The sequence below is a fragment of the Octodon degus genome, unplaced genomic scaffold (assembly GCF_000260255.1).
Source record: "Octodon degus isolate 3935 unplaced genomic scaffold, OctDeg1.0 scaffold00132, whole genome shotgun sequence".
Classification (NCBI taxonomy): Eukaryota; Metazoa; Chordata; class Mammalia; order Rodentia; family Octodontidae; genus Octodon; species Octodon degus.
In genome coordinates this window covers 7,432,925-7,455,819 of record NW_004524708.1, presented here as the reverse complement: position 1 = coordinate 7,455,819, position 22,895 = coordinate 7,432,925, and the positions used below count along the sequence as shown (strand labels likewise).

Here is a 22,895-nt window from a genome sequence, read left to right as displayed (position 1 = left end):
TCATTGTCCCCCAGGATTTACCTTTCATAAGCTGGACATCTGAGGTTGCATCTTGCTTAAGTGTCCTTTCATTTCTACTTTTTAGTTTAATTCTTAGGTTGCTGCTTGTAAATTACTTACAATAAGTACCTTTACTGCTAGTATTTGGAAACTTGGAAAATTACTACCTTTCAGAGATGTCTTCCAGGAGTAGCTGACTTTTAGGTTTCAAGCAAGATCTTACCTCTTCAATTTATTGGGGTTGAAAAGTTACTGCCTCGTTGGACCCTGGTTCTTTGGTACTAACCTATAGTGTTGTTTATGACCCTTAGGTAATCTCAGTCTTGGAATGCCAGGAAGAACAACTGATTAGAGATATTATATAAATTTAGTTAATAAAGTACAATTAACAGTAACAATACCATCAAACACAGCCTTAAAAATGTGTTCATATACAGTGGAGTACTACTCTGTCATGAAAAGGATAAAGTTGACTAGTTTTAAGAAATGGATGCACCTTGAAATTGTAATGCTGTGTGAGATAACTTGGACACAGAAACTTAAATTTTTCATGGTTTTTCTTCTATTATAAACTCGAAATATAAATAAAGAACAAAATAAAAGATATAAGAAGTAGAGATGACCTTTTGCAAATGGGAAGTGGACCAATAGATATATGGAGGAAGGAGAGAGGAAATGGAAGGAAAGTGAACAATTAAGATGTGTTATGTCCCCCCTACCCACGCCCCATCAAGAATGTAACCATTATGTGATACAGACATGTATTCATAAAAAATGAAAACTGAACAACAAAATAAAGACAGAAAGCCCATACTTTTTACTATCGGAGAAGAAAAGCAGGGAGCTTCCGCCAAATGTCCCCAGACAGATCAACTGTCCTGTGGGGACTGTGCTACCGGCTCTAACCCCTGAGCTTCTCACATCAGCAGGTAGTCAGGGTGCCATAGTCTCGCCTTTCAGGAGACTAATTTTGAAAAAGGTGTGATAGATCAGAAGCACATGTGTCCTGTGTCTTAGGCATTTCTCTCTGGGACAAAATACTAACAAATTAAAAGAAGAAAGGCTTATTTTGGTTCACAGGTTGTAGAAGTTTAAGTCTATAGTTGGCTAGCTCTCAGGCAGTGATACGGCTACGAGGCGTGGCAGAAGAGAAACAGGCCATGGCACAGCAAGCGCGCGGCAGCAAGACTTCCTTTCTCTTTCCCTTTGTATTCCATTCAGGTTGTAAGTCTGCTGGTTGGTTCCACCCACACCCAGGATGGCTCGCTCTTCTTTGTTGCGTCCATTATCAACACCAGAACTATGCTAAATTAATCAGTGTACTCATCCATTTTCAAACACCCATTGTCCAGCCACTCCCAAAAACCCCACCTGTGAATGAATGAGGCTTTGGGGGACATCTAGATACAGCCATAATATTTTCTCCATTTCCTCATAGGACATGTGTGTGTGTGTGTGCGTGCGTGCGTGTGTGTGCGTTGCTGTTGTTGTTGCTGACTGAACTCAAGGCCTTGCACATGCTAGACAGGCACTCACTCACTGAGCTACATCCCCAGCTCTCCCATAGGACGTTGATCAAAACCCAGCTGTTCTGAGAGAGAACTGGGCCCCCGGGACCTAAGGAGCTTTCTTGGCAGCCTTTGCCACTCAGGTGCTTTTAAAGTAGGTTCTTCTCATTGTGACAGTAACATCTACTTATTGCAGAAAACCTGGGAAAGGGGCTGGGGAGGTGGCTCATTGAAATAAGCTCTTCCCTGGCAAGCACAAGGGCCTGAGTTCAATCCCCAGTTCCGAAAAAAAAAAAAAAAGAAAGAAAGAAAGCCTGGGAAATATACAGAGAATAAACAAAAGGATCTCTATAATTGCTGGCATCTTCTTTTCCAGGATTGTAGTGGTAGCTGCTTTCTGTAGATGTGGAAGTGAAGGGATATTCTGTGATTTAATATCCTGATCTAAACATGTAGTGGATCATGAACATTGTCCAAAGCTCTTCAGAAGCAACCCATAGCCCACACACTATCAGTCACTATTTAGCTTTTTGTCCTGGCTAGAATTTCTTTCTCATATCTCACCGCATGACCTAGGACACAGCAAAGGACTGGCAGAGAAGTGAGAGCATATGTAAGTCCCCTCCAGCTCCCCTTCCATCTCTCCCCATCCCAACCTCCAAGAACCCAGGCCTGGTGGGCCAGGAATTTGATCCTGGCCCCACCTGCTGGTGACGGCTGAACCCCTTACCTCTCTCATTACATGCATCCAGCATAATGTAAGCACTAGGGAAGATACAACATTGGCTTTAGTGATGATGGGACAATGACCAGAGGTATGGCTGTAGCACAGCAGAGAGACTGTGAATAACAGATGGGCCAGAACACTTGGCATCTCAGACAAGAGCCATTCAGAGATGGGGACCTTGCTTCCACCAAGTCCCATGGAATTCGCAGAGGACCCTCAGCGGCCTTCCAGCCTTTGGCTCCTCCTCTGCTTCTTTCCCCTCCTTCTCCTCCTCTTTCCCCACTCCATCTCTTTCTCTCTTCATTTATATTACACTGGACAACTTTCTTAAACAGACAGACAAACCCCACTACCCTGACCCCAAAGTCTAACTTAAATGCTTTTCAGGGAGACCTGCTTTTCCCAGGCTGCTGCTAGAGACTGCTATGGCCTTGAGATGGCTCCTCTGGGGAGAAGGTGTGGCTGCAAGCCTGGCTCTTTCTGCTCCATGCTAGAGGCGCAGCTCATCCCCAAGATTCTATATCTATTTGTGCCCCATGTTGGAAACTAGCCCACTATCCTTTCTGGGCCAGGCGCTGTGCTAGTGGTCACCCAGACAAAGGCCTGGTCCCTCTGTTTGAGGGGGTGACTGCCAGGTAGAAAGACAGAGAGGGCCTTGCTGCCTTCTTTCCAAGTCTATGGCTCCCTGAGTGCCCAACAGAGACCTGGCACAGTGCTCCGGGATGCAGACAAGAAACAGGGAAGCCAGGAGTTTACAGAAGATAAACTTAAGAGTTGGAAATAGCACAGAGATTCAAAAGGCACCAAGCTGGGCCAAGGATAGCATATTTGAGATACTAAAAATAAGGACTGCAGTGGAATGGAGGGGGAAGGTTAGAGCTGCCAGGATAGGGAGGACAGCTGGAGGGAGCCCAGGAAGGCTCAGTGCCATGTACAAGCATGGGCCTCCATCCTACAGGTGGTGGGACCCACCTGGGAGAGTCGGGGTCAGATCTGTGGCTGGTGCGGACCACCAGTCTGCAGGACAGGAAGTGGAGCTACCAGGGCCCCTACCATAGCCTAAGCTAAAGCAACAAAAATAAATCAGCCCCTCCTGAAAAGGCAGGTAGGTGGCTGGTGATAGACTGGGAGAGGCAGCCATGACAGAAAACCCTCAGGAACCCGAGGGAGCAGCCCACGTTTTGTCTGGGCTTGCTCTCGGGGTGCACAGCTGATATCCCACGAAGGTAAGCGAGGCATGGAAGGGATGAATCCAGGAACAGTCTGCTGCTAAGTAGCAGATGAAGCCACAAGCTCACATTCAGTTGTCCTGAGAAGTGGAGTGGACCACACAGATCAGAGCAGAGCCAGGAACGGCTCAGTGTAGGAGAGACAGTGGGGCCCACCATGGAACCATCAGGGCAAGAACTGAGCCAGAGTCCTGTCTCAGAAGCTGATGGAAGAGGAAAGAGGACCTCTGGGGAGGTGATGTCAAGGCAGAAATGCAGGGGAGGCACCCAAACCATGCAGCAAACCATGACTCTATGGAGGGCAGCTGCAGTAGGTGCCCAAGTCCAAAAGGACTCTGTTGAGAAGCAAGAGAGGGCGTGAGAGGGGAGGCCTGAGTGTGGAATCCACAGAAGGCATTGCTTGGGGGATGACAAGGAGAAAGCCCACAGATGACACTGAGGAACAATGCTGGGACACGAGGGGCTACAAGGCCGCGATTCACAGGAACTCTCCCGGCAGGAAGAATCCTAGCATGCTGTGTTCGCGTCACCTCCCCAGGCACAGGCCCTTTGACACTTCCCAGTACCTAGCACCAGGCAGGCTCAAGCTAAGCAAGGGGAGGCAACTGTGCACCCCAGGAGCTGCCTGGAGAGGCTCAGCACTGGCATTCTGCTGCAGCCATGTCCGGGAACTCAGAGCTGGGCCAGGCCCAGGGGCAGACTGGCAATGTGGTGACGTGGATCGCTGCACATCACACATTTCCCTCCTACGTGTCGGACATTTATGGCTCGTTATCTGGTACCCCAGGTCCTTCTTGTTCAGTAATAATTGCAAACAATGAGGCTATTTATTATCTGGCTGCTAACAGCTGGCCACATGGCACTGACGTGGCTAATGCTAACTTCAGTGAATAAATTAACCTACTCAACCACAGAATCTAGCTCTGTCTGACCTGGGTATGCAAAGCTGGAAAAGTTAGGACAGAGCTCATGAAAGTGATGCTTGAGTTTAACGGAGTCCTGCAGCTCTCTAGACCTTAGTGTACCACCCATTGGTCCTGGCCCGGGTTTGTCTCCAAAAGACTTGGGTTATTCCACAGAGAGCTTTGAGGGCTACAGAATCACTTCAGTTTCCACAAAGGTGAAGCAATCCTGGATCCTCAGAAGATTTCTGATTTCTGTAAATATCTTGAGCCAAAGTCCCCCTTTCGATGATTAAGGAAACCTAGGCTTAGAGAGAATAAGCAATTCCCAAATTTCTTCATGAGGAAGTGACGTCACCCTGTTCAACAAGATGAGGAAGCTAGCCACCAGGATCCAGTGTGTTCAGTGGGTCCTCCGAGATGCCAACCAGCCTTCTGGCCAAGTGTAGAGCTTGGATCCCATGATTTCCAGTTTGGGAACCAGCCAAGAGAATATGCTGTGGGAACAGCAAGGGATGACAAGAAGAGGACTAGGGAGCTGCAGCCTGCACCAAGGTCCCAGATCCCTACATTCCCAGGGCTCTGTTTGTGGACGAGAGCCCCATTCCTCAGCAGGCAGAAGCCCCAGGCCCCAAGCTTCTCATCTAAACAAGGGAAAGGGCTCAGCAGAGTCACACCATCTGCTGGGTCAGAGCTCACTGGCAGAAACCCACAGAGATAAGCTTGGGAACAAGTGTGCTGACCCCTTCCAGGACAGGCAGTACACAGGAACCATGCCGGGCTGAGCTCGGACACCAGGAGAGTGAACCCGGTGCTCAGGCTCCCATGATCAAGAACTTTGGGGCTCTTGCCTGGGGCTTCAGGACCTAGGGTGCAGCTGTATTGAGGTACGCAGCACTCTACTGTGTACCCACTTGCCCAGCTCAGCACACACAATCAGTGGTCAGGGGTGGGGTCCAGCCTGAGCCATGGCGGTGTCCTAGCAGGGCTGGTCATCTTCAGGAGGCAGCTGGAACCAGCTTCCTTGGAGCTGCACCCCATCCACCCTCCACAGGGCCCATGGAGAAGGACTGGCTCCTCCCCACTCTCTGGCTCCTCCAGCTCCTTGCACAGTCAGTGGTTCTGCCCTCACTGCACACTCGTTTCTGGGCCTGCCTGGCCATGAGAGGTCTCAGCCACGTGCACAGGAGAGGGACCAATGAGCAATGAGGTACGAGCACACGGCTGCGGTCAGCCCTCCCCAAAGCTGGGCACCAGGCCTTACCACCTGCCCACGGCCACAGGCCCTGACCTCACCGGTGGTGAAACCAGGCACTGCAGAGATACATGGCCAACACCAGGAGCTTCGAGGGCCACTTGTTCACTGAGAAAAAGAGACAGTGTGCCACACAGGCAGAGTCAGGGGCTGCTTGGCAGTGCAGGTGCCAGGCCTCACTCAAGCCATACGTGCAACAGTAAGTGTTTCAGTAACCACATGTAAAAAGTAAACATGGGGAGAAAAATGAGAAGATGAGCCACTGACTGGCTCAAAATATTTCAAGAGAAACATCTCATAAAGGACTTGGTGTACATTGTTATCCAAACTATACTAAGATTTCCAAAAACAAACAACCCAGCTTAAAAAATGGGCAAAAAAGTTTAATAGATGCCTCTCCACAGAAATTATCCAGAAATGAGCAAGTGCGTGCAAAGATGCTCCCCGTCCCATACAATGAGGAAACTGTGACACACGGCTGCGTCCCACTGCACACGGCTCTGTCCACTGCACATCTGCTCCAGCAGGCCGGATGCAAAACCCAGGCAGCACCAAGTGCTGGCACAGTGTGGAGCTACAGGATGGCCCTGTCCTGCTGGTGGGAGTGCAGAGGGCCACAGCCACCTTGGGAGGCCACGAGCAATTTCCTCCAATCAAAATACAGTCTTCTGTCAGACTCAGCAATAGCAGTCCAGTTTTTACACAAAGGAGTTGAAAAAGTATATCCACACACTGGGACCAGGGACTTAGCTTAGTGGTGCAGCACTTGTCTGGCAAGCGTGAGGTGCTGAGTTCGATTCCCAGTACCTCCCCCATCACACACAAAAAAGAGTACATTCACACAAAAACATGCCCCTTTACTCATAATGGTAAAAGTCTGGTGGCAACCAAGAAGTCCTCCAGTGGATAATAAAGGGTGGTTTGTGCCAGCTATGGAACCTTGCTCAGGGCTACAAATGAAGACATGGAGAGATAGTACATGCGTTTTACTAAGGGGACAGCCAGCCTGAAAAGGCTGTACAGTGCATGATTTCAACTGTGTGATGTCAGGAAAAGGTGAAACTATAAAGACAATAAAAAGAACAGTGATTTCCAGGAGTTCTAGGGGCAGGAAAGTAAACAGGTAGAGAACAAAAGGGTTTTAAGGCAGTGAAGCCACTCTGAATGGTACTAGAGTAGTGGATATATCTTTATACATTTGTCAAAATGCTTACAATGTCCAGATCAAGAGTGAAGCCTAATTAAGCTACAGACTGACTGATAATGATATGTAAATCAGATGGTAATCAATACACCAAGTGGTAGGGAAGGTTGGTGATGAGAGGTGCTGTGCACGGGGATTTAGGGGTCAAGAGGACAGGAGGAAGCTATACTTTCTACTCAACTTTTCTGTGAACTGAAGCTGCTATAAGAAGTACTGTTTAGGGCTGGCGAGATGGCTCAATGGTCTAAAGCACCTACTTGGAACAAGCTTGGCAAAGTACAGGGACCGCGGTTCGATCCCCCAGCCCCACACGCCAGCCAGCCCCGCCCCCAGGTGGGCTGAGCTGGCCACACACACACACACACACACACACACACACACACACACAAAATAAATAAATAAATGTTAAAAAAAAAAGAAGTACTGTTTAATTTTGAAAAAGATGACATTAATTTTCATACTTTAACCCAATATGTCTACATATTACTATTTCAATATATGGTCAATATAAATAGTGCTGTTGTTGTTGTTGTTGTTGTTGTTGTTGTTGTTGTTACTGGGGACTGAGCCTAGACCCACCTTTGCATTGGGGTACATCTCAACACCTTTTTATTTTTTGAGAAAGCTTTCATGACAATCCCAGCCTTGCAGCAAGAGCTGATTACCCCAGAGACCCCTGGGCCCTAGCAGATGCCACCAGATGTGTTTAGGGAGCATCCATGACCGTGATGAGAATCTGTGAGGACAGAGCTCAGGGAAGAAGAGATGCTCCTTTCCAAGTCACCAGAAGTGCCCAGAGTCTCCAGAATGCTCCCATATCCCAAGGAAACCTGCTGGGGCCCATGCCCAGAAAATGTCTCAGACGTGGGACAAACTTGCCTTGGAAGTGACACACCATGCCTCCCACTGTGCCCTGAGTCTTATCCTCAGGCCGTGGACCAGGCTTCAAGTCTTCAGTGATCGTGACGGGAGACTTCCACATGCCATCTGTGTTGGTGGGGTTCTCTAGAGGAGCAGGATCAGCAGAAAAGCGTGCCGTTATGCACAGGGCTCCTTAGCTAGCTTACCGGATCAGAGACAGAGAGTCCACATGGCTGGCTGTGCTCTGGGGAGCCCGGAGATCCAGTAGCTGCTCAGCCCAGTAAGCATCATTATTCAATTTTTTGTCCAGTCTTCCATAACTATATCTGTTAATCTGAACAACAGATTTGACAATAAAAATAGGTGCTATAACAACCATTGTCAATTTGCTGTTCTTGATTTGAAAATCTGTAACATATGTATTATTGCATGTTACCCTGTTTCTGTCCTTGCATCTGCTATTTTGATTTTGCTTCTGCTTTTACTCTTCAAATTAAAATAAAAAATATTTTTAAATATAAAACCTGCAGAGCAAGAGGGGTTGTGAACCAGCTCTGGAAGCTCCGAGCAAGCCACTGGCGAGAGTCCACATGGAAAGGCTGAAGAACCTAGAGTCCAGTGCCCACAGATGATGGCAGGAGCCCAAGATGAGCCTGCTCACAAGAACAGAGCCTCTAGAACACAAGCCTCCTTCTTCCCCTTTCAGTCCTCCAGACTGCAAGCCGACTGGCTGGGGCCATCCAAGATCAGGCTGGCCTTCCTTCCTTGGTTTGCTGGTCTACGTGTCAATCACCCACAGACACACTCAGAAGTATGCTTCACTAATCTATGAGCCATTTCTTAATTTGGTCAAGGTGACAATTGTAATTAAGGGTCACACTGACTCTGACACCTGGAGCAAAATACTCAAACAAGGTCTTCTCTGGTCCCCCTCAGCCAGAAGGTAAGCTAGTGTCTTTCCACTCTAAGCATGCTGGGTTATGTTCAACTTCAGGACTAAAGCGGGGTCTTTAGTTTCTCATGTGGCCAGAATCTGCCAGTGCCAGGGAGCTGAAAGCCTGAGTTAGTGGAACCTACACACACACACACACACACACACACACACACACACACACCCCTGTCCTCCTGTGACAATGACCTGGCCCAGCTCCTTCCACCAGTTCTAAGGGATCTTGTTTTCAGCATTCTTTGCCTCCAGAGCAACTTCAGGTGCTCTCTGGGAGGCACCAGCATGGTGGGGTCCTGCCTCTAAGCTTCCCAGTATTAATGTGCCCACCCTCTTCCCTTTGTTCCCCAGCTATGGTTTGTATCTAGATGTCTCCCAAGAACCCCATGTGCTCAGAGGCAGAGTTTTGGGAAGCTGATTGAATCATGGGGCTTATTGCTGACTTGTGTCCAGAGGGCGGTCTGATGAGGTGGGTCACTGGGAACACACCCTAGAGAGTGTACTATCTCCCTTCTCTCTGCTTCCTGGAGGCCATGAGAGTGGTTTCCCCCTGCCAGGCCCTCCCACCACACCACTTCTGCCCAAAGCCATGCGTGGCCAAGACCCCTCTTACAATGGTATCATGCTCTGACAGCACCTGGGAATGGGGAAGAAGAGACAAGTACTCATAGTAGTGAGTTCAGACACAAGTCTCCCACTCACTGCATACACATGTGTTGGAGAGGTGGGTCCATCCATAAAGCAAAGATACTTGTCTTTGAAACCTTTCCTTTGGAAATCCTGGGTAGACCCAGCATCCACATGAAACGCAGAAGAAAAACAGATGACAGATACAAGATGCACTGGATGTTGACTATCTCAAAGCACACTGCTAGCTAGGGATTTGTGGCTATCTTGGGGTCTGCATCAGCCAGCTGGAGGGCTTTGTTCCAAATGCATGCCCTTTCCAGCCTGGTTTCCTTGGCAGTCAAAAGAATGGGTAACTGAAAGCCCTGTTCACAGCTTCATGAATGAAAGGACATGTATTTTAGGAGAGCTTCGGGCTGGCACACAATCACACTGATAAACTGTTTTCAGAGCCAGAGGTAGTGAGTTTCAAGAAAGCAGTGACATTTAAACACAAAGAGCTTCAAGGCCACCCTTGCACAGCCACGCTCCCTGCCACCTCCTCAAGGTCCCTGAACACAGGTGAAGGGAAAACTTACCTAGAACATCTCTAAGACCATGGAAATTTAGGTTCCCCTTTGACTGATCCTTTGATTCTTCACCAGGCAAATGTTGGCTGCATTTTTGCTGTCTCCAAGGACATGACCAAGAAGTACAAGATGGACCCTTGGGGTTTACTCTCAAGGAGTTCACAGCCTTATGAGGAAGTAGGTGATTCTATTCAATCTCGTAATAGGGTGGGCCCCCAGCACACAACTGGAGGATTAGTCATTACAGTGTATACGTAAATCAAGTTCCATGAGAAATAAGCCATCTTCAATTTTTGTCTGTCATGTATCCCTTCCATCATAAAGTATCCTAATTGTCTACTGGACAAATGTCATAATGAATGGCACCACTGGTCCTGTGTTTTGATGGAAGGGTAGGACTAAGACCCCCTCAGATGGGCAAGGAGGGTACTACAGACTGGCGCAGGATGGGAGTGGGTGGAGCTGGAGAAGGAAATGGCAGGAGCCAAGGTACAGAGAGAGTAAAGCCCAGGCATGCTGGGGAACTGCAGGTCCATTGTGCTTAAACTACATGTGATATGAGCAGGATGTAAAAGGCCTGGAAAGGTTAGCCAGGCCAGATACTGAAGAGTTCTGATAGTAAGCTATGCAACAGGGACTGGGCCTATCTACAGGAGGATGACCTCCCATTCCGGTTTGCTGGAGTGGTGCTGCCAATTGTCGTAGGGTAATAATTAATAGCACCCTCTTGCATCCTCAAGAATCTCATTTAACAATTGAATTACATGGCTCTGCAATCTTAAAGGCAATGGCAAGCCCCTGACATTTCCATAGGAGACAAGGGCTGGCCTTGGGGAGGTCCACGCCCGCAGTGCACAGTCAGCTCACAGACAGAAGATAAGGTGTCCCTTGGGCTGGGGAATCCAGGACCAGGCTGGTTTGCTAACTGCAAATCCTCAGCATGGCCAGAGGAGAAGGGAACACACTAAATGCAAGTTTGGTCCAGCCTCTCTGGAAACCAAGAGCCTCAAAAAGTGTCTAAGTCATTTAGCCCGATTAAGTCTTTAATTTAGTCAATTAAGTCATTAATTCCACTTCTGGAAATCTCTCCTAAGGAAATCATTCCAAATGTACTATTATATGTAATGCATCTAGAAACCCCTGACATGGTACAACAGACAATGAAGAAGGACACAAGATCTACTTAGCCAATGCTTCATGAAGTAGGGACAATGTCTAATGTATTGACTATTATATTTCAGCGGCTAACATAGTGTCTGATACATTCATTCAATAAAATTAATAAATGAATGAAAATTCTTACAAAGTAAAACAAAAAAGATATAAAATAATCTCTAGTTAGATAATAAGTACCAGTATACACACAGTGTGAACTCAACCATTTTTAAAAGGCATGTGCATACATGATTACACTTACACAAGCTAAACAAAAAACAATTTCCAAAATATAAACAGTGGTTATCTCCAAATGGTGAATTCCAAGATAAGAGAAGTAAGTGATTTCCTTTTTATTTTCACTTTATTTTTGTATATATTGCATTTTTAAGGACTAACATGATTCAATTTTATGACAAGAAAAACAAGTCAGCATCATTTCTTTAAAACAGAAGGGCTAGAGACAGGCAGGATGCAAGTCTTCCCAGCAGGAATCAAGAAGGGCTTGCCCTCCAGGCATTCCCAAGCAGTCTCCATAGCGGTGAGCTCCAATCCCCACCTCCTGTTCTCCGGGAAGGTGGTTGCCTCCCACAGCAGCTGGCGCAGGGCTGATTTTCTGGGCAAGAGATATGGACCCAGCTGAGCAGTGCCAGCTTTCTCTGGAGTGGATCTTAAACTCTTAAGCAACTACCAAAAGTTACACCCAGCAAGATGGAAATCTGGAAACAGTTTGAAGTGGAACAAAGCAGAATACCAAAGGGCATGTTCCCTAGGAATAGAACTTGGTGAGCTACACGCTTGGCAAGTATCTACTGAAGGAATGCTTCCCAAGATGTGCACCCCACACAGCCAAAGATGAGACAGCCAACCAAACCTGGGTATCCCTTTGTGGCAAGGACAACTGTAAAGCCATGTGCTAGAACAACCAGGCAACAGCTCACTGATAGCTGCAGGGTGGTGTCATAGCTCCAGGCAATCTTTTTCCTAGAGCATCACTTCCTGACTTTGATATCCATGCAATCAGCCGGGGAGCTTGATAAAAGGGGCACCTTGATTCAGTAGGTCTGGAATGGCATGAGTCCACATGACTCCCAGGCCCTGGGTGATGCCGGGGCTGCTGGTATTCTGACCATATTTTGAGTAGCAAGTTGCTGGGATGCTGGTAACCCAGCTACCCCAATGGTCATTAGGAACCAGGAGCAGGACCGGTCACCCAGGTGGACTACATCAACCTAAGCACGGGGAGGGGAGCATGGGAGAGCTCAGTGAGGCTTCTACCCACTGCCCTAATTCCCTGTGCCAAGCACCCTCACAGACACCCAGGCAGGACCTCTTGTCCTTGAGCCCACTGGCATCTGAAAGCCTCCTTATCCCCAAGCAACTTGGCACCACTAAAACTAATAATGAGCAGCAAGATCCAGCACTTGCATTGGATCTCAAGGGGCCTTAGGCCCCAATTCTTTAGGGAGCTTGGACACTGTACATCTTGCTGGCATGGGTCCCAGAGTCTGGGCTTTGCTTGTTAGCACATAGTCACCTAGGACAGTTGGCAACAGACTGCACCAGAGGACAAACCAACACTGTGTCTAAGAGTCGTGTTGAGATCCAGGATAAAAGTGAAGAAAAGAACTGACTGCAGATGTAACCAAAAACTGGCATGAAACAAGCAGCTCCTGGAAGTCAGCATGGGGGTCCCAGTGTCACCTGCCCAGGATTTTAGTTAGGGGCAAGCTGTACCGCTCCCTCAGGTGAGGCTGTTCTGTCAGCTGCTGCCTGACCCTTTCCCTTCCTTCCGTGTAGGCCCAGTGCTGGTGGCCTCACAGGGATGCCCTAGGGGCTCAGTACCTGAATGCCCTGCCCCAGGGACCACAGTGCACCCATCCAAGGTCCACTCCATGGGATGCTGAGTTCAGCAGATAGAGCCAGGTGGGACATCCCAACGGAGTGAGCTGGCATTTCCTTCTCTGTGAGGACAGGTGTGAGGTCCATACACAGTGACACTTTGGAGACCAGGGCCAGCAAGAGATTATGGAGCCCAAGATAGTAGTGAGAGGCACCTTGACCTTAGATTCATGACAGCAAGCTTTTCTCATGCTCTTTCCCTGTGCTAAAGCCAGTGCTAGCTAAGAAGGACATGATCCCTGTAACATTAAAGATGTCACTCTCAAGGCATTCACTATGTCTTCAAGGACAGGTTGATAGCCATACAAGGTGGCAGACACAAAGTGGGGTGAGATGTGAGCTATGGGCCCCCATCGCAGGGCCTGAGGACCCATGACTACAGATCCATCCTCTCCACTGGAAGCCCACTGCCCTGCGTGCACGGATTCCTCCCTCTTAGGAAATGCGGCCAGAGCTCTGGCTCCAAGTGCCCCTTCCCTCACCCACAGCAACCTCAAGGTCTCACTGGTAAGGGCCACGTCCCTGGCTTCCCAACCAGGCATCTGCCACCAACTTCCCCGCATGAACCCTGACTGTGCCAGGCAGGCATCTCCAGCCCTGGCAATCTGCGGCTCTAGCTGCCACATTCACCATGACCTACAGAATCTGGATCCCAAATTCTCCAAGGAACAAGAAGCTGAACCATGGGATCTCAGAATTCACATATGGAGGATGCAAAAACAGGCTCTTTCTGGACCCCAAAAGTCAGGAAATCTGGAGCACTGTCCCCAGTTTGCAGTGTCTCCACTGGGTTAAGGGACAAGTCCTGGCAAGTGATGGGACAGTGATGAGCCTTAGAGCTGGCTAAATGGGGTTGGACCTGCCACTTAATCTCAGAGACCCTTTGGAGATTTCTGTGTGCACAGTGGACAGGGGCAGGTGCTCAGACTCCTCCAGCGGTGGGCTCTGCTGGCAGGTCAGCACCAGGGCCTTGACCTCCTTCTTGAAGTTGGTGTTGAGAAAGCCATAGATGAAGGGGTTGACACAGGTGGAGGCCATGGCAAGTAGGTGGCACACCAGGAAGATGAGGTTGCCGTGGCAGACAGGGATGGCCTCATGGTGCCAGTCCTCCAGAGTGTTGAACACATGCAGGGGCAGCCAGAGCACTGCAAAGGCACCCACCATCGCCGCGAGTACCCCGTTGATCCTCTTCATCTGCCCAGCTCTTGAGTTCCTGCAGAACACGCGCCCTTGTCTCCGTAGGCGCTGGGAGATGCGCACATAGCAGATGAGGATAAAGGCCAGTGGGATGCAGTACTGGAAGAGCAGCAGGAAGGTGGTATAGATGACACGATGGTGATCCACAGGCCAGGACTCCTTGCAGGCCACCTTGTCCTCCAGAAATGCCAGAGCCTTGGAGTGGTTCTTGTGAAAGATGTTCTCCAGGATGCTGTTGGCCAGGAAGGGCAAGGAGAGGATGCAGGCCATGAGCCAAATGATCACAATACCCAGGTAGGCCTGGGGGATGCTGGGCTTCCAGCCAGTAGGGTTAATAATAAGCTGGTGCCTCTCCAGGGCCACGAGGACAAGTGAGAGGATGGAGACCGTCACTGACATGCACTGGATGAAGGCTGACATCTTGCAAAGCACCTCACCAAAGATCCAGTAGTCCATGATGGTATAGATGACCGTGAGGGGCTGGCAGATGAGACACATGAGGAAGTCAGAGAAGGCCAGGTTGGCAATGAGCAGGCTGGTCACATTGGCCTTCTCCTTCTGCCTCAGGGTCACACAGATCAGGCAGAGGTTCCCCAGGACCCCCACAATGGTCTCGATGCTGTATGAGGTGACGATAAAGCCCATGAGGTCCCCTGAATCCTGACAGTGGTCAGAGAAGTTGAATAGGATGCCCTGGGGCTTGCTGCTATTTTCCCCCTGGGAGGACCTCGGGAACAGTGAGACCAGGAAGGGAGAGGTATCCATGGTGGCAGTGGGAAGCTTCCGGAAGCTCTCAAACTAAGGACCCATTTCAGAGGTGACACCTGCAACACAAACAGACCAGTGGGACTCAGGATCCTCATGCACCCAGGTTGGAGTCAGGAAGGACCAGGGTCAGGGACAGAATTCTTTACTTGTTTCCCAAAAACTCCACCTGGGGGCAACTGGAGCTGCCACCTAAGACTCAGGGTCAGAAACTGGCGTCCAATAATCACTACCTACAGGAAGCATTTGCTGCACACCGGAGCTGTGCTTGGCACTTCACAGATTGTAACTGCCTTACTCTGGGAGCTGGTGTCACGAGCCCACTTCCTTAAAGAGGAATCGAAGACTCAGAGGAATGAAGCAACTTGCCTACTGTCACACAGACAAAAAGTAACAGGGCTCAGATACAAGCTAAGATCTGTTTGGTGCCAAATCTTGTTCCACAGATTTCCTCTGACCTCAGGACTCCAAGCTGTTATGATGATAAAAAAAAAAAAAATGAAGCATTATAGGCAGAATTATTCCCTGCAGGGTAGAAAGTCCTTCGTCACATTTTATCCAAACAGACAGAGCAAGAAACTCTACTCTGCAGAGACTGTGAGTCTTCCAGGCATCCATGGAACACAAGATTTGGGGCTGGACACACTGGGCACGCCCTGGCCTTGGCCCTACCTCTCCTTGCTTCTCAGGCAGCCTAGAGCAAAGGCAAGAACTGATAAGACTGGCACATAGCCACACCAGCTTCTTCCTGCTGCCCAAGTGTGCACATATGGCTGGCCAAAGACAGGGGACACCACCACCCTCTATGGAGTTACCTCAGCTCAGGTCACGGGATGCAAGCCCACACCACACTTTCCAGGTCTCCATGTCCAGGTACAGGCTGTCCCTTCCCCTGGGGTCCCTCAGCATGAGGATCCTCTGCCAAGACTGAATAGAATTGGGACTCCAGAAGCCTGGACTGAATAACAATGATGGATATTTAACAAGGAGAGACTCCTGCCACTGCCACACCCCTAAGACACACCACACTGGCCCTCCAGTCGCAGTTCTCAGCCTGCAGTCAAGATCAGCATTTTCCCAGGAGTATGATGAAGGGCAGGTTCCAGGCCCCTGGAAGTCAATGAGTCCTGGATGTGTCTTAGCAGGTGGCCTTGGCAGGTGGGTTCTGATGCACACAGCTGGGGCCCTTATTTCGAGAAGCACCCTGCACAGCAGAGTACCCTATTTAAGATACTGTTCAATTCCATACAAGAGCCACACCTGCTCCTCTTCATGGTCAAGTGCCACACTACACACAGCTTTTACAGAGTAAGGCCAAAAGAACCAGAGATCAGTAAATCTATGCATAAGCTGTCATAAACATCACTCACTGAACATCTGACATACAGAGCTGGGTCTTAAATTTGTCTGGCAGTTTAGAGCTTGATTATTTAGGCTGCCAGATCTCAAGAGTCAGAAAAGTTTCACCAGCATCACAACCTTCTGACAAAGAAAAAAAAGTTTATGTGGGGCCACATGTGACAAAATGAAATACACCAAGCCAGACACAAGGTCCAGGGTTGAGGCAAACAGCGAGCAGAGATGCCTGAGCCTACAGCAGACACAGGGTCTCAGATGTGACAAACAGGACAGAGAGTGGAAGCTGCGGCTGACCCCCAGCTGGTCATTCCACACCAGTAACCACATGCTGGTCAGAGGGGGCACCGGGCAAGGAGATGCCCCAAATAGTGCTTTGTCCAGCTATCCGTTCACACAGGTGCCACACCCTCAACTACAGGCAAGGGTTGCAGAGGTGACTGTTACAGCACTGGGCCTACCCAACAAGAGAAACTGACCACAGGCCACACAGCTGGTCTCCAAGGCCACAATGCGTGGCCCAAACCACGGTGACTGGAGACATCAGAGAGGGAGCAGAGTGGGTTTCGAGGGGAGAGGTGACACTGGTGTGGGACCCAAAGGCTGATGAGTGACAGAGAAGAGGAGGGAGTTCAAGGCACAGGGGACATTATGTGCACAGGAACAGACCCAGAGGCAGGAAAGGGAGGAGCCTACTGGGGAGCAGCGGGGCAGAAGGGCTGATGTGAGGCTGAAGAGGCAGCCGGACAACACTAGGAGACACTGAACTCTGCCCACCAGCCGGGTCTGTTCCAAAACAAACCCTTTGGCTCTGGCATCAGGGGCGCAAGGAGGGATGAGGCCAAGACAAGATGGGAACAGAGAAGGCAGTGCCAGCTCAGCCTGGCCTGTGCTCTGCCTCAGAAGCTGATAGGCAGTGCCAAGTGGATTGGGACACCACACGGACACCACTGACCATACACCAGCCCTTCCAGCTGCTTCTGGACACAGGGCAAGGGAAGCACTGTGCCTGAGATAGCAACAAAGAGGAAGCAGATTACTGAGACCAGAAGGGAAGCGAACTGTCGGCCAATCCATGACTCTCTCTCCTCAGAGCTGCAGAGGCAGGGACAAGCCAGCTCAGTGCAGACCCTAGCAATGCTCACACGGGTCCTGGGGGCACAGGGACTTTGCACTTCTACAGGAGAAGCCCTGGGCAGGGCAGCAGTCATTCAGGTCTCTGAGGAGTGCCTCTGGGCAGAGCTGGGTGAGGAGACAGGAAGCAGTATCACAATGAAGCCCAGGCCTCCCCAGTCAGGACCAAGGGGTCTAAGGTTAGGAACTGCCACAGGGAGATCATGTGGCTGCAGGGACCATGTCACCTGGCATCTGGGGGACTTTCCACCCAAGAATGGGCTATGGGCCTGGCTCTGGGGTTGCATGAGGGACTCTGACATCAAAAAGCAGTGGATAAAATAGCAGAATAGGATGCCAGGGTCCTACACAGGCCAGCAGGCTACACGGTTATCCTGGATCCCAGCCCCAGCTCTGCTGTCTCTCAGGGGTAAAGGTGAGAAACACCTGCCTGCAAGGTGGCCTGGCCCCTCCCAGGTCCAGGGACGGAGGAGGGACTGCAGTCAGTGTGAAGCTGAGGAGTGAGCTCCCCTCCTCCTCCTCCCTCTCCGTTAGTGGGTTAGCGCTATCTTGCTTCTACAGGGCAGAGTGTAGCTGACGGACAAGGAACCGTTCAGCAGCTTTCTTTGCCACCTCCTGGGAGGTGGAGTTGCCAACCTGGCACAGAACAGGTGCGAAACATTGTCAAATGTTAGATCCCTCTACCGTTGCTTCTCCTACCTAAGGGGCCTCCACACTGGTCCTTGCCAAGCTGACCTGGGCAAGGGGTTCCCCAGCAGCATGGACCTTCAGAGGCCCCTGTCAGTGGCACAGCAGAAGTGCCCACACCCTGGGGAGAGACCAGGCATGAATGGGCTAGCACAGTGTCTGTCCCTTCAAAGGACTCCATCTGTCCTCTTGCAGCCTCCAGTCTGGACACCCTCTCCCGGATCACCTCGGGCTGTTAGGCTGGGGCCCCACTGACAGTGAGAACCAGGTGTCCTAGGGTCTTTGGGGACACCAGAGGGGTGGGTGTCCTGGGGCCTCAGATTATCATGCAAGGTCAGCCCAGCTTCCCAGGGGATGCAGGGCAGCCTGCTTGCAGCCAGAGAAGGAAACTAAAGGGCTCGAAATTGTTCTGTGCCGGTGGGGTGGGAGTGGGGCGAACTGCCTTGTTTCCCGGGTCTCTGCACACAGTCACTGTCCTACCGCCCACCCCCCAGACCCTTCAGGCGCCCCTCACCTCCGCGATGGCAGTCGCAGCGCAAGGTGTCTGGCCACTCACGTCTCAGGCAGAGAGACTAAGACACCGTCTCCCAGGTCCACTGGAATGGTGGGATGCTCTCCAGCCCGCTGCGGGATCCAGGAAGCCCGTCCAGCGCCCTGCCGCAGCAAGGTTTCCAGATGTTGGGCTAGCGTCCCTCCAGCTGCGCCCAAGTCTTTGCTCTGGGTCCAGCCCTCAGGCGCGTGGTCACCTGCTGGGCGGCGCAGGTGGCGGAGGGCAGAGCCGCCAGCGCTGCCCCAGACTCCGCCGGCAGCTGAGCTGCACCCAACATAAACCCTGCGCACCCCGGTCTCCCACGCCCACCCCGGCGCGCGCTCTCCACCCTCCCAGACCCCGGATTCCTCATCCACCACGAGTGCAAGCAGACACACCTTCCTTAAGCTCTCCCCAGACTCCCTCCCATGCACGTGGCTGTGTCACCCTGGAGCTCCCAGCCCTGGAGGAGACTCGCAGAGAGTGGGCTGCAGCGGGGACACAGTCTCGCTGCGAATGGGGTCAGGCAGAGGGCGCCTCCAGGGCAAAAGCTAGGGGCTGGAGAAAAAAGGGTAGACTCCAGGGAGCGAAGGAGGTGGCTTCCAGGGTGCGGATAAAACAGGCAGCGCTCCTGAGCGCTGGAAAGGGCCCCAAGACGGGGGCGGGGGGGGGGGGGGGGGGGGGAGTGTGCTATGAGAATTGTATGGTGGCTTCCTTTTTTTTTTAAGATTTTATTTATTTTTTATACAAAATAATTTTGTTTAAATTTTTTATATTTTAATAATTTTATTGAGAAAGAAGTAGCAATGAGAGTTTCAAAACAGGTTAGTAGGACAGTTACAAAAATTAATACATTGCATATTGTTGTCTTTGTAGTAGTTGTTCCTAGCACAAGATGTAGACATGATATCTTGCCTGAACACTATTAGTTCAAAACCTTCTTCTCATTGAACTAAGATAAAGTAGCTATATATTTATGCTATTTTGTATATACAGATATATATTTTTTCCACTACAAAATGGTCCATTTATATCCCCTTTTTTCTTTACTTTTGTCATGGATGTGCATTCCATTGCCATTCATATATTGTAGGTGCATGAATTCGGCAGAGTAATCCAAGCAACTGCACTGAAGATAGCAAAGTGTATTACTAGACTCATGCTTGGAGTGCCTGTCATTCTGGTCTTCTAAATACACACTGCTTGTCATGTCAAACCAATTACTGCCATACTGTCTCTCAAGTAAACGTTTGTTTTTTTAAAAAAGGGGGGTAATGAACGAAAACAAGAGACAAAAAAAGTCATAGGACTGTCCTACTACAATACTGTATATGATTAGATTTCTAAATTTCTGTGTAAAAATATGTAATTGTTATTCCTATTTTTAAAATACTTTTTCTATTTATTTTTCTTTTTTTCTTCACATTCTGTAGGGATTTAAAGTTTAACATATCAATACTTGGTGGCTTCCTTTGGAGTCAGTGAAAACAGAGCAACAGCGCTGGTCCTATTTCCATGACGCTACCAGCAGTGCTGCCTCCCCAAGGCGCCATGATAAAACTCCCAGAGTTCTTGGCAGGCCACCTGAGAGTGACCACCTGAATCCATTTCCAGGCACCTGCCAAACACCATACACAGCTCCCTCATACTACACAGCGCTCGGTGGTTCCCCACAAAAGCGCCCCCCACATCCTGGGCAGGGACCTTTTCTGAAACTCAGCTATGTTTAGCGTGCATGCTCCAGGTTTTACCTACTTTAATTGGAATCAGCTCACCTGGCCAAACAGTGGGCATTTTTGCTCATTTTACTAAAGCAGCACATCGATGACAGGGTAACCTCCCTGGAGTCACTCAGGGACTGCCAAGTGGGAGCAAAGAACCTGGCTGCCACCCTCTCCAAAGACTAGGCTCCAGCTGCTGTCACCTCTTCTAGGGACAGCTATAAAGTCCTGGTCTGCTGGCAACCCCTGCAGTCTGCCACACAGACATACTTAGGAAAAGTGTCCAGGGCTCCCAGGCCTTTGTCCCAGCCAAGGAGCTGAGAGGGTATCACACCAGCGAGGGCTCCCATGCCAGGAATAAGCACCTGCTCCTATTCCTTGTGCTCAGTGCGAGGTGTGATTATGCCACTTCACAGTTGAGAAAACTGAGCCCTGCAGAAGTGGTGTGACTGTCCAGCCACCCAACCTGGAGGTGGAAGAGTTGTGTGTGAGTCCAATGTCAGAGCTCTTTCTGAGGGGCTGGGGAGATAGCTCTTCAGTCTTACACCTGCCCAGGCAAGTGTAAGGATCCAGGTTCAATCCCTGGTACTGCATGCCCCACGCCAAGCCAGCCACTGAAATTGGGCATGGTGGAGTACACCTGCAATTCCAGCGCTGCGAGGCTGAAAAGGGAGGATCACTATGAGTCCAAGATGCATAGTGAACCCTTTACCAAATACATAAATAATTTTTTTAAAAAAAGAAGCTCCTTCTGAGTGGGTCAGGGTGCTCCTCAGGGCAAATGTCCTAGTAGGACTGCCATCCCCTACTGGCAGCAGGACCCCTAGTTTCCGCGGGTGCAGGAAACAGCACCCTCTAGCGGCAACAGGCTTGGCACAAAGCACAGCTGACTGGAACACCTGAAGGTCCCCAAGCAGGCAGAACTCATGGGGAGAAATCTGGATGGCCCTGCCCCAGTCTCTGGAGGCAGGGGCAGGCACATTCTGCGGTCTCTGGGGCAGGGCTGTTCAGCATGTTCCTCCTGCTGTGAAAGTGACTGGCTGACCTGAAGATCTGCCCTCCTTAAGAGCTTGATGACAGCCTCCCTCCCTGCCCACACAGGAATGTCAGAGAAATCACCCCGAATCTAACAAGAGCGTCCCACCCTCAAGTGTGCTCTACCCGTGACCCCTCTGTAACCTCTCAGTCCACTCAAGGGCAGGATGCTCCCTGGTGCAATGCGGAAGCCAGGGTCAGGGTGGGCTCCAAGCACCCTCCTAGCTAGAACAGCCCTGGGATTTGCAGTTAGGGCCCCCACAGCTGCTGTCACCGTGAGAGCCAGTGCTAGGAGTAGCCTCAGATCCTGCCACACAGTGAAGCCACGTGACCAGCCATGTTGGGAGGAGGAGTGAATGAGAGGTGAGAGGGCAGCCCCTCCGGGTGCAGTAGCAGCTGGTGGGGCCACCTACAGAGCTGTGCCTATGCCCTCCCAGGCCCCAGCCTGAAGAGTGAGCAACCCCTGGTGTGTCTCCTTCACGCTGACTCACCTGAACTCACTCCGTGCAGTCCTGAGAGGCCCTGCAATCTCAGCCATGATGAGCTCCTAAGTCCCTGGCCCCTCTGAGCGACTACCTTGAAGATAACAAGGTGCAGTGTAATAACCATTGTTAATTTCCCTTCATCTTGTTTTAAAATTCTGTGTCATTTTATTGGGCATTTTTTCCTCTCTTTAAAAGAAAAAAAAATCCCTGGCCCTGTTTTTCCCAAGTCCTCTAGTGCTTCCACCCCAGACTCATTCACCACTTACGCTTTTTAGGGAATCTCATCAAGTTGAACACGCCCAGACCTGTTGTTCATGGAGCTCTTTTCCACATGAAAAGCTTCCACCTGTTCTTGGGAAGCCTGAACTCTTGTGAAATGCCCCCACTGCCAGCCCCCTGCACACACACCTGCTCATTCTAAGGGAAGCCACTGAGTAGAGCCACACACTTTAAACTCCCGTGCATAAAGCAGCGGCTTTGCCCTGAAAGATATAACACAGGAAAGCCACAACAGCTATGCAGAGAGGCAGCAACCTTCCTGTACTCAATGAGCAGAGAAAGAGCTCCCTCCACGCTTAAAAATCTCAGCTGCACAAAGGCAAAAGGACGGGATGTACAAGTAAAATCACCAACCTCAAAAAAAAAAAAAAAAAACTTACATAGAATAGAAAAGAATATTAGATCAAAATTTCCAATTAATCCCTAGATTAAATTTTCTGCATCTACACAACATAGATCACCATGAAATAAAAGAAGTCATGAAAGCAAGAAAGAACTCCTTAAAAAGTAGACATATTTCACTGACCTTATCAGACCCAAAAGCCACAACTCTTGTTGCATAGGTACTGCTTTACCTTGGTCTTAACCATCCAGCAGAAAAGTATAAAAATGAAATATAAGAAGTAAAGCCATGCTGTTATGTTGAGCTGTAGGGCACTCAGGTCAACAATTTCTGACACTGCCAGTCAAGCGGAAGACCCAATACTATTATGGACTACTGGACTCTTTTAGAATACTTCGTTGAGTTTATACACCTATAATATTCAATAACGGAACATAGAAAAAATGGGGTATACAGATGAATGTCCATTTTGTATCTGT

At 49.9% G+C, this 22,895-nt stretch overlaps 1 protein-coding gene across 1 annotated transcript; it reads right to left on the bottom strand.

The window, feature by feature from the left end:
- Window positions 1–13,025: 13,025 nt before the first annotated feature.
- LOC101579626 (neuropeptide Y receptor type 4) lies at window positions 13,026–18,716 on the bottom strand. Its single transcript, XM_004641241.2, has 2 exons — window positions 18,539–18,716; window positions 13,026–14,906 (listed from the first exon to the last, which is right to left on the bottom strand). The coding sequence occupies exon 2, from the start codon at window positions 14,845–14,847 to the stop codon at window positions 13,729–13,731; it is 1,119 nt and encodes a 372-aa protein (XP_004641298.1). The 5' UTR covers window positions 14,848–14,906; window positions 18,539–18,716; the 3' UTR covers window positions 13,026–13,728.
- Window positions 18,717–22,895: the final 4,179 nt, after the last annotated feature.

What these genes read in the sequence shown, in the direction of transcription:
- LOC101579626 (XM_004641241.2), bottom strand. Translation starts at nt 14,847, where the DNA reads ATGGATACCTCTCCCTTCCTGGTCTCACTGTTCCCGAGGTCCTCCCAG.